Consider the following 11245-nt stretch of genomic DNA (forward strand, 5'->3'; position numbering starts at 1 on the left):
CCAAGTGTCTTCCTTGATGAAATCAAGATAGTCTTGTCTCGGTTCACTGCATTCAATGAGGGAATCCTTGGCTAATTGTTTTGGGGTAGCATGGCATTTAATAGGTAGTGGGGATTCACTTCACCCATTCTCTTACTAAGTAGACTTACATAGTGGGCATTTATTACCCCACCTTCATGGGCAGAGGTAAATTTCTATTGGTCGGTGTGGACCCTCTCATTAATTGTAGATTCTCTCTCTGAACCCTAACCCTAATAAGGGATGAGGTGGGAAAATTTATGCCATCGATTTTGTTTCAATTGATGACCACCCATTGCAATTTGAGACCTATATAAAGGGATCATTTCTCATTTGTATAGGAGTGGTTTTTCATATTATTACTAAGAGGTGCCAAGATAATAAAAGTTTCACTGTTGGTTTCATGGTTATTACTTGAAGTGTTTTGGTGCTTGCATGGTTTCATTGTTCCCTCATTTAGAATATATATTTGTTTTTCAAGTAATTAATTAAATGTGATTGATAGTATTGTTATGGTGAATTTTTTTCCTCACACTTTTTGTTCTTAGATGATTCCTAAGCACAATGTAAGGTTAGTCTTGAGCCCCTATGTGGATGTTTTACTTCTATATTTGATGCACAGTGTTCACTATGATGATGTTCATTAGGATATGAAAATTCTTTGCACAGCCCTTGACAATTTTGCCAATGCTATGTAGTCGTTGAATTTGGCATTGGTATATTTCGTCGTAACAGTATTTAGCTTTCAAATGCTTAAGATTAGAGTAGAACTCCTAAACTTTTATCCCATTTACTTTCAGCATATGTTGTGCAAAAACCCAAAAAAAAATGAGCTTTCATTGTTATATCAGTTAGCTCTGATAGCCAATTCTGTCCGAATCATCTTGAGAACAATAAAATTTGTCCTCTCGTGATACCAGCATATCACATCAACCATTGAGCCTCTTGATACCAGCCTATCTCATGAACCATTAAACTTATCCATAGCAAAGAAGTGACATTAAAGAACCTTGAAGTCAATTGTATGATCTTTCGCAATCTTAGCATTCACATGGTCTTGCTCAAGAGAGATAAGATACATTGGTATTTTATTCTAGGTCAGTGCGGTCATAAAATACCCATCAACGAGACCATATGTGCCTACAAAATAGGAGAACTCTGATGTATAAATCCATCAGCCTCTCTAAGTATCAAAATCCCTCCTGCAATGCCAAAAGGGAACAAATCTCTCCTCCAATGCACAATAGAAACATATTCATAAATAAAGATAGGGACCATGGGCTAACCACAAATTTTCTATGTTACATGGGGATACATCCCCTACTTTTGGCTCTCTAGGAAACATCCTGAAAATGTGTCCTGTGTCCCTTGTTGTCCCACATCCCCAAAATCTTGTGGAACATTTCTAAAACCAACACAAGTCAATGTTTTTCTTCAGACATCAATATGTAGAGACAAGCCAAGTGGGTTTTGACATTAACTAAAGGTCCTAAGCTGGCACTGAGTTGAATATATGTTTTATGCATGAATCTAAATGCCGGAGTTATAGGCTTATTTTGTGTCCAAGAGAAGAGAATTTCTGATTTCACCATAACTATTGTCGTTAAAAGTTATATTAAACATAAAAAGACATAACAGTATATAACCCTAAAAAATCACACACACAATGTCATCCCCTATTTTTGGCCCTCTAGGAAATGCCCCATGAAACGCATCCCCTACCATCCACTCGAACTTCATGGAACATAGCAAATCTTCTAATGATTACTACAGACACATTACACCACAGCTTTTCTAGTGCTTAGGGAAACTACCACAAATACGGCCAAAAACTGCCAAGCTCCCCTTGATCCAAAAGGGGGCATATAAAAACTAGTGCTTCTCACACAAAGTATGGAATAGCTCTAAGCAAGGGGCTAGATGAGATGGAAAATCCTCAAACCTCTAATATAGTTACAGGAAAAACCCTTCTATCTCTCTATGTTTTGTTTACACCCTATCTACCTGCTGAAGCATGTGAGTCTCTAAAAACCTAGAAAGCCCTTTTATTTGAATTATGCTTGGTTTCTTCTGGCTTCCTAGCATATGAAGAGAGAATACCTTCAAATTCCTATACGATGCGGACTAGCACTTGATCTCACACTTTCTTGTGACAATGGTTTACATCGGAGGCCACTTGCGCAGCTAACTTTTTTGGCACTGGCCGCCTGCTCTGTTAGGGACATCCGTACAGCACAGAGGAAAATTTGTTAAGTTAAGCTCAATGGAACATGACAGAAAACTGTAATTTATTTTTGTAGTCCATTTCTTAACATATAGCTTTCTTCTTTAAAAATACATCAACAGAATGTTGTAGAAAAAACAAAACAACTTCATTATACGGTAATATTATCATAATTAATTCACTAAAGTTCTCTATTTCACGAAACCCTCGAAATGAGAAAGCTGTGAAATTGCTAAAATATTCAAATTTGTTTTACTCGTGGCGTCGCTAACTATGAAATTTCTCCAACCTCGTTCAATTGGTTAGAGCTTTCACTTTGCATTTCTATCTGTTCCATGAAACAGAAACCAGCGGAAACCACAGTCAATTACATTCTATTATTATCTTAATTTAATGCTAGAGTTCTGGATTGGTCAAAATTCTTAACTCGCTAAATATTTTGAATTTGCTAAAAATCCTCAATTCGTCAAGCTCGCCACGTTGCTAACCCTGTACTTGCTCCAATCGTATTCAATCCACTATCGTTTCACTTTGCACAATTAGACATCACCATTATTAAGTACTGACGCAAGTATAGACAAACACAATCATATTCATCCTGCCATATGATTATCATTATATAATTCACTAAAATCCCCTGAAGTTGTCAGTTTGTCGAAATCCTCAAAGCGCTTGAGTTTTGAATTTGCTAAATGCTCAATTCGTTAAACCCCGCACTCTCTTAATCTTTTACTTCTACACTTAAATTCAATTGGCTAATGCGTGCGCTTCATCTTTCCGTATTTATGTAAAGCAAAAGATCTAAACGTCAAACACAAGATAAAATACGTTTACCACAAATAAAATAAAATGAATATATAATTCTTTCTCACACTAGAAAAGTTGGTAAAATGTGAAAAACTAATGGCAGAATACAGGGCACATAATTCCAACCGGATTGTGGGCGTGCTGAAGTAAATAAGGACTTTGTTCTCTGGCAAGCCTGTTTGTATATTTCTTCGGCCCGCTCTGCTCCGCTACTCGTTCCGCCATGGCCAATACTCAACCAGTTGAAAATCCTCCAAATTTGACCCCAGGTGCCGCTAAATTTGCCCGCGAGGACTTCAAATTCAACACTGGGTTACTGCATGTAAATGATTTGGCATGAAAATATCTGGCAGTTGTGCGCACCACCAGTCCTCTTAGCATAGGAGAAAATGATGAAACCCTGAAAACATTTTACAGCCCTTTCAAACGAGAAATACTTTCAGGATTGGAAATAGCGGAAAGAGTCGTTGCGGTTATTTGTAGACTGAAAGTACCTCGCGTTTGTAATGAAGGCCATGTGTGAGCCTATGGAGCCTGCCATGTCAAGCTAGTTTGTGTGTGCCTTCTAGAAGGCCATGTGTATATGCCGAAACTTCATCGTTTTTTAATCCTTATCTACGTACCGTTTAACAAATGAAAATGTTCTCTCTCTGGTTTATTTTGTTTTGCTCCGTCTTCGCTCCGCTTTGTTCTCTTTGGTTTAAGGGCGTTTGTTTGCTGGAATAGGAATAGGAAAATTAGAATTGATCTCTATTCTCTGTGTGGTGTGCCAAAGTAGAACAAAAGGCACAAGCGCCAAAGTTCCTCTTTCATGATTTTCATGATTTTATAGTTGATTGAAGTAGGTTTTGGTTAAAATATAATGTATTTAGTTTAATAAAATAACAAATAAATCGTAATAACAAATAGAATATTATAGTGGTAACTTAAATTAAATTACAAAGTATAGTCAGTATATTATTAAATTATATAACTACAATGATATATATTAATTAAAATAGTAAAAAAATATATAAATAAATATTATAGTATCATGGTAAATTAAAATTAGATGACATCGTAAAGAACATTTATGAGACCAAAGATATTTATGAACTAATTATATATAAGATATAGATAAAATTATATAATTTTTTTAAAAAAGAGTTAAATTGATTAATTTTAATGATGAAATTGTTTGATATATCTTGTTTAAGCGATAAATTCATCTAATTGAAGAAGGTGGACAATATCCTTAAGCTTAAATCTAATGCATAAAAATAAATAAACATAAATTAATTTAAAAATAACATTTATGCTTTAAAAAAATCAAACACACTTATCATAAATAAAGTTGATAATATACAAAGTTAAACAATTTGAATTTTATTAAAATTGATACAAAATTAGTATTATGTATTTTAAAGTATAAATTAAAAATATCAATATAATAAAAATTATATATATAAATAAATAATAAACAATAAATCTATTCAAAGCATTGGTTTAGATATGTCAAAATAAAAGAAACTAAATTCTAATTTAAACTTATATATAAATTTAAATTAAAATAAATATGAAATTAAGCTATATAAAAAAAATATTTTTTGGAAATTGACAATTTAAAAGAGTTAAAATGTCTATATTTGATTAAAATATCTATATTTAATAGCATTTTACAAATTAAAAAAATAAACATCAATTAAAAGTGATTGTCTTTTTTTTTAAAAGTTTGTCCACTAGTCACAAATGTGGAAAAGGTAAAATTGAAATTAATGCATTCATGAGGTGTTAGGAAAATGATTATTTTTTAATAAAATTTATCCACTTGTCACAAGAAAAGAAAAGATAAAGTTGCAATTAATGCTTGTATTAATAGAGGTGTTGGAAAAAATAATTGTATTTTTTATGAAAAAAATTAAAAATTTTCATTGCCTTTTTCCTCATGAGCCAATAAGGTTTTCAAAAAATTGTATTTTTCAATTTCAAAAAATCATGCAAATTACAAAACCTTTTGCAAACATTACTATATGAATGAAATCTAAAATCTGATTGGTGTAGCTATTAATACAATGGACTAAGCGAAAGCATAAGTTACTTGTCGTAGGCAGGAACTAATAAGGAATATGGAATTCTATTTCAATTTTATCCTAAAAACAAAGATATGTCCATTCCAAAAAAAAAACTATTATTAGAATGGTCCATTCCTATTTTACATAATAATTTTTGAAATTTGACAATTATTTGGAGTTTGTCATTTTTATTTTAGCACTCATTCTTGACACCATTGTTTTCATTGTTCCCGCCGAGGTTGTGGAGGACGGTTTATGCTCTGGACATATGAGGAGGGTTTATCATGGTATGTATGTTTCCTGTTAATCTCTGTTTATCATAAGGTATGTATGTTTCTTGTTAATCTTTGTTTATCACATGCCATGTATGTTTCCTGTTAATCTCTGTTAATCTATGTTTCATGTTTATCTCTATTTATGTGCCATTTAAATTCTTTGAAGATTCTTAAACAGAGTTACATTCTAGTATGCCTCTAGGTGTCCTCACATGATGACACATAATAGGTGGGCTTTGGTCCATGTGTTGTCATAAGATTAATCCCTAGCTCGAGTTGTTTCCATTGTGGGTCTGTGGTATGAAAGTTACTATTTGCCTATTATTTTCGACAAACCCCTGGGACATTTTCATGAATATTTGTTTACAATTATTGCTTAGAGTTTTCTAGTGTCTAAACACTTCTTCTCTAGAAAATTTGGACTATAGCTGTGATTAACAAATCCAACAAAATCCCAGATCATTTTTTAGTGTAAACTCTTCGCGAGGGCCATGGAAATGTTCACAATTTTTTCATGACCCACAGATTGAAAATGACTGAGATCCATTAATAGCAGCATGGTGCTTCATTCGCATCATATACCTACCTCTGAAATAAGTGGAAAAGGCAAACTCATTGATGTGCTTCCAGACTCTTATTTTGCTCATTCTCTTCTTTATGATGTAAAAATAGTTGCTGTGACATAATGATGTAAAACTCAAAGTTATAGTAATGATAGCAATACGTATTTTGATCTTCTGCCATGTAAACAAGAGAAGCTATAGAGACACTGACCCAAATGTAAAATCACCCCCACCCACAGGTACATTTTGTGTTTCCAGAATATCCAGCAGGGCATCTTTTCTCTGTGTCTTATAAGTGTTATGTTGCAGAGTATAATATTTGCATGGCCATGAGTACCAAACCAATCTTCAAAACCTTTTATTTTTGGCACTTATTTAAGAGTATTTTTCTCACCCAACTCTTTCATGATCTGTCCTCACAGTCTTATCTTATTCCCCCCTAGAATGAGTCTCCATGCTTATTTAAATCTCTTCTTTTTATTTTTATTTATTTATTTCAACTATTTAAAACTTGTGTTAGATTTTTCTCAGGTTCGAGCACTTAGATGATTCTATCAAACCATTTTTTGTGACAATCTATAGACACATTTTAATTGACAGTTCAATGCATTCAAAAAATTGAAAATAAGGTGATATTGATGTTGTAGTAGTTTGTTCATAAATGTATTAGCCTTTCATCATTAAGCTAGCATTATTTTATGCAAAACATAGACCCAAGTTAGGGCTGATTTCTTATTTGGAAAATGAGCCCAATAAGCTAGTGTAGACACTCAAAAATGATTCGCATCTACAATTTGATCAAAATGAAGCTCCACTTGACATACAATGCACTTTTTGAAAGAGAAAGTCTTCTCTTCATTCTAATTGGTCCTCATCTCACCTCTTTGATCTTCTTTCATATATCTTCATTCATCACCATGATCATGTGTTCCGATACACCAAATCATCTTCATCTTGCATTCCTACATTCTTGCATCATCCTATACTATCTGTCAACCTTCTAGGGCTTTCCACCTAGTCCAACCTTGGTCTAACCTTTATTTGACCAAGTTTGACCAAATGTGACCATGTTTGATTGACTTCACTCATGTTCTGACCTCTTTCCACCATTTTGGACACTCACACAAAGTTTCAGGTCATTCTGAGTCCAATCGGGCTGATTTTGGCCCCCGGATACTTCTAGGGCACAAGCTACACTTTTTGAGTGCACTTGGGCTTCCTAAGTGCACTATGGGCGTGCTTGGTATTTTCATAGCACACTTGTGCTTACCAAGTGTGCATTGGGCACACTTGGGTGCATTTTGGGCACACTTGGGGCAGTAGGATGCCCAAAACTGCTCCCAAAGATCCTATGTTGCACTCCGGAGGCCATAACTTTTGCGTTTCAACTCCAATTTTTGAATCGTCAGTTGCATTGGATTCGTATCTTTTTTGTGAAAAAATTTAGCTATCATTTTTATTATTTGGTCACTATCTTCAGTGGTAAACCTTGAAAATACTCTCGAGACCCTGAATCAACATCACTTTTCATCTAATTCATCATGTTTCCTCATTCCACTAACTCTGATCTTTTGGCTAACCTAATTGTATCTCAAGAGTATCTATCATCATTCATATCCTCTTTCACATCATTTTGGAACCATTTCAATATCATCACAAACCATTTCAAATCAAGTCAAAACCATTTCATATCAACTCAAAATCACCCCAAATCAACCCGGAATCAATCCTAATTAGCCTGAAATGTGTCAAACATCCCAAATCAATCATCATTTGTCTGATCCTAGGCATTTTTGTGGCTTTCAGTGTCTTGGAAACCTATCAATCTATCAAATCTTATCAATCTGACCTTAGTACTATCATGGCTCTCAGTGCTAGGTCAAACTATCATTCACGTCATCCGATCTTTGACATCATTGAGTCTTTCAATGTCGGATCATGGCATTATCAACCATTTTAGTAATGTTGACTGTGTCCATCGATATTATTATGATAAACCTTATTAATCAATCTCGATCCTGTAGCATTTACAATGTCAGTTAAATGTTACGTGTCTTTAATTCATGTCATGTGTCCTTGGCATGTTATCAATTTCAATCAATCGATCAATTTGACCATGGCTTTGGTCTATCCACCATCATCCTAATCAATCTCCATTATCATCACATTTTCATCAAAGGATATTGTTGCACTTATTTAATCAAATTGGCCAATCATTTTACTAATTTTCTCTATAGGATTAAATAACCCATAATTTGATCCTATTTCATTTTACTAATTATTCTTCCTAACTAGCCTCCCCAATTAATTAATATTTTATTAATTGATTGGTTCGTGATTTGCAAACCAAGAAATTCTCAATTTCCTAAGTCATGTTTTCCATAATTAATTCCATTTCACTAATTTCTATTTTGTAGAATAAAGGATTTTTAATTCAAACATTCCATAAAATATTAACATCATCATGACACATGGGTGTGATACCTCATGGATTCTTCTTTGACATTTGGCTAAGATATGTCATAATCCAATATTCTTATTCTCTTACACACATCCATATTTGGCTTCCTTTGTGATAGATTCTTAGCTTTGAGTGGGCTTGAGATGTCATATGATGCATCATAGATTCTCAACCATATTTAGCCTTGTTTGACTTCCAAGCATCAGAGAATCCTACACTTGGCATCTTGTGTCATATGTGTCATGGATTCTCAAAGGAATCTCATGCCAAGTTGCATATGTAAGGGTGACAAATACAATGCTCTCATCTTCCATGTTGATTATAAAATGAGCATTCTTCCTCTCATTTTCGGTCCCTAATTCTTAAGTCTTTTCAAGTCCTCGGCTCTTTAGTATTTTCACTCCATCTCAATATAAGCAATTTGGAGCTACATCATATGGAGAAGAAAGAAGGACATGGGAGCTACAAGTGAAAGAGGGATTTTTTAACATTGTTTTGCTTTATGCTTTATTCATTTGGCTTTCATGGTAGAGTAGAGGGTGTTAACATATGTTTATTGGGTTTGTGATTTGCTCATAGTATGTTAGACATTAGCCCATTTTCTAGGCCCTACAATTGGTGAACCCGACGTGAACATGCTTATCTAACTTGGGTTTTCTTGTTTTGTGCTTGTAGGTGCAAGGAAGGAGCTCGCTTGGAAGGGTATAATGACTATCTGCACTTCCTTATCACACCTAGATTAATTAGGGGGTCTAGTAATATGGTTATATGCTTTCATTTTATGCATTTTTTTAGCTTGTTGTCCTAGGGTGCACTCTACTCTGTCAAGGTGCACTTGGGACCCCTAGGAGGTGGTTTTAGGGGCCTAGGAGACACCATAACACCTGTTTGTTGTTCTGAACTTACAAACTACACCCAAAACTACCAATTGCGCCCTTTTGAACCCCAATTGCACCATGGGCGTAGTTTGCACTGTCTAGGCACACTTGGGTGTATAGGTTTCAAAATTTTCAGTTTCTAGGTCTTGCTTAGGCACCATTTCACCACAACTTGCCACTAACCTCCCAACTATGCCCAGAAACTACCAATTACATCCTTATAAGCCCCAAGTGCACCATGGGCATAGTTAGCACTATCTAAGTGCACTTGGGGGCATTTTGAGCCATTCTAGCCTTCTGGGGTGTAGTCTGCTCTGTCAAAGCGCACTTGGTTCATAGAAAGCATCTGTTTCAATCAGAATTTGCATCTAAGGTTTCCATTTGCTTCTAGGACATAGGTTAGATGATTTTGTGTTACTAATGGTCTGTTTGCAACATGTGGTGATCGTTGGATAAAGACTAAGCATTGAAAAACTACTAATGGTTGTTTGTAGGATGTTGTTGAAGACCCTGTGTGTAGATTTCCTAGATTAGATAACACTTTGTTTGGTGCTTAAAATAAACTTTTTATTTTCTTCTTGGCATGTCTATAGTGTTTAAAACCCTAGGGGTTACATGGACGTATTGTAATGCCCCGCCTGGAGATCCTTGGAAACAAGGATGAAATACAAGCCAAGAATTTTTGTTTTACAAGTATGAATGCACATGACAACATCATATAGGGATCACAACTATCGCAACGAAAGACTTCACCACAATCCCGACAACCAACAAATCTCCAAACGCCACTACCAAACTAACACAAGCAAACAAAAGCCAACAACGACCATGCACAAGATGAGGGCTTGAAGAAATGACCACACATCAACAAAACATCAAGTTGGGGTAGAATGCAGAATCCTAAAATTTGGCTAAGCCCTGAAAATTGGCTAAGTCTAGATTTCTGAAGCCCTGAAATTTTCTAGAATCCTTATCTTATCTTCGAGAGGTCTGAAACCTATCTCAAAAGATTCATCGCATTTATTAAAATATATCTTAAGTATAAGGAATTAAATATACGTCAACTTAAACAATATATTTTAAACCCCTAGGAAATATGTTTTGAACTAGGAAGGTGTAAAACCCAAAAGGGTGTCCAAAACCAACTTTCGAACTTGCATCTGACAAGCCTAGATAGCCCTTGTTTCTCGCTTGAGAAAGTACACCGATCTCAAGTTTCACGCAAGATCTTGCACCACTACACGCGAAAAAGTGCATGGCTTCGTGCGAGCACTCCTGAGCATCGCACGAGGGCTTTCACTCTTGCACAAGGATTCCCTGTGCAGCGCGAGGACTTGCATGGTCTCGCGCAAGGACATGCATTTCCACGCGAGAAAACAAATCCGTGTGACAACAAAATGCAAACAAAAAGCATAAAAACATGGAAACCTCCACAGCGGGGAGTACCGGATCCATGTAAATCGAGGAATGAACACTCGAGTGCATCTACAACAAGGAAAGAGGAACATCAATCCATCTAAACCATACCAGTAATGAACATACTGAAATCGCAGTGAACAAAAGCAACATCACAATGTACATAAATAACATCACAAAAACAAAACAACCAAACTAAGTACGCAGTTCCTCCCAACCATCAATAGCATCATAAGACCATCATGGATCCTAGCCATCCCCCGCGCGTAACATCCCAAGCCACTGACCAAATCGTCAGTACTGTCGTAATAGGGGCATCACTACTAAAACATGCAACAATATAAGCATAAAGAATCTAACATGCTAGTAGAAAAGCATAATATAATCCTACAGTAGATAACATCACCTATCACATGCTAAACATCAATAAGCAATAGATATGCTACTACAACAATTCACATCATCTAATCATATGCTAAACATCATAATATGAGAATGCATCAAGTAAACTAACATCATCTAAACATGATATCCAAGAATTTCAATGAAAGC

The 11245-nt window shown here is 35.1% G+C and overlaps 1 protein-coding gene across 3 annotated transcripts in view; it reads right to left on the reverse strand.

Moving 5' to 3' along the window:
* LOC149540894 (catalytics) overlaps nucleotides 1–3496 on the reverse strand; it is a 186231-nt gene extending 182735 nt beyond the window's left edge. The window contains exon 1 of one of the 3 annotated variants that reach the window (XM_089801959.1): nucleotides 3176–3496. In XM_089801959.1, coding sequence (XP_089658085.1) covers nucleotides 3176–3274 — 99 coding nt within the window. In that variant the 5' untranslated portion in view covers nucleotides 3275–3496. Of the gene's footprint in view, nucleotides 1–2118; nucleotides 2140–3175 lie in introns of those variants that run through there. The other 2 variants (XM_089801957.1, XM_089801958.1) reach the window with 2 other exon arrangements.
* Between the last annotated feature and the right edge of the window lie 7749 nt (nucleotides 3497–11245).

The sequence above is a fragment of the Cupressus sempervirens genome, chromosome 9 (assembly GCF_028749045.1).
Source record: "Cupressus sempervirens isolate cs-2001-9-10 chromosome 9, ASM2874904v1, whole genome shotgun sequence".
Taxonomy (NCBI): Eukaryota; Viridiplantae; Streptophyta; class Pinopsida; order Cupressales; family Cupressaceae; genus Cupressus; species Cupressus sempervirens.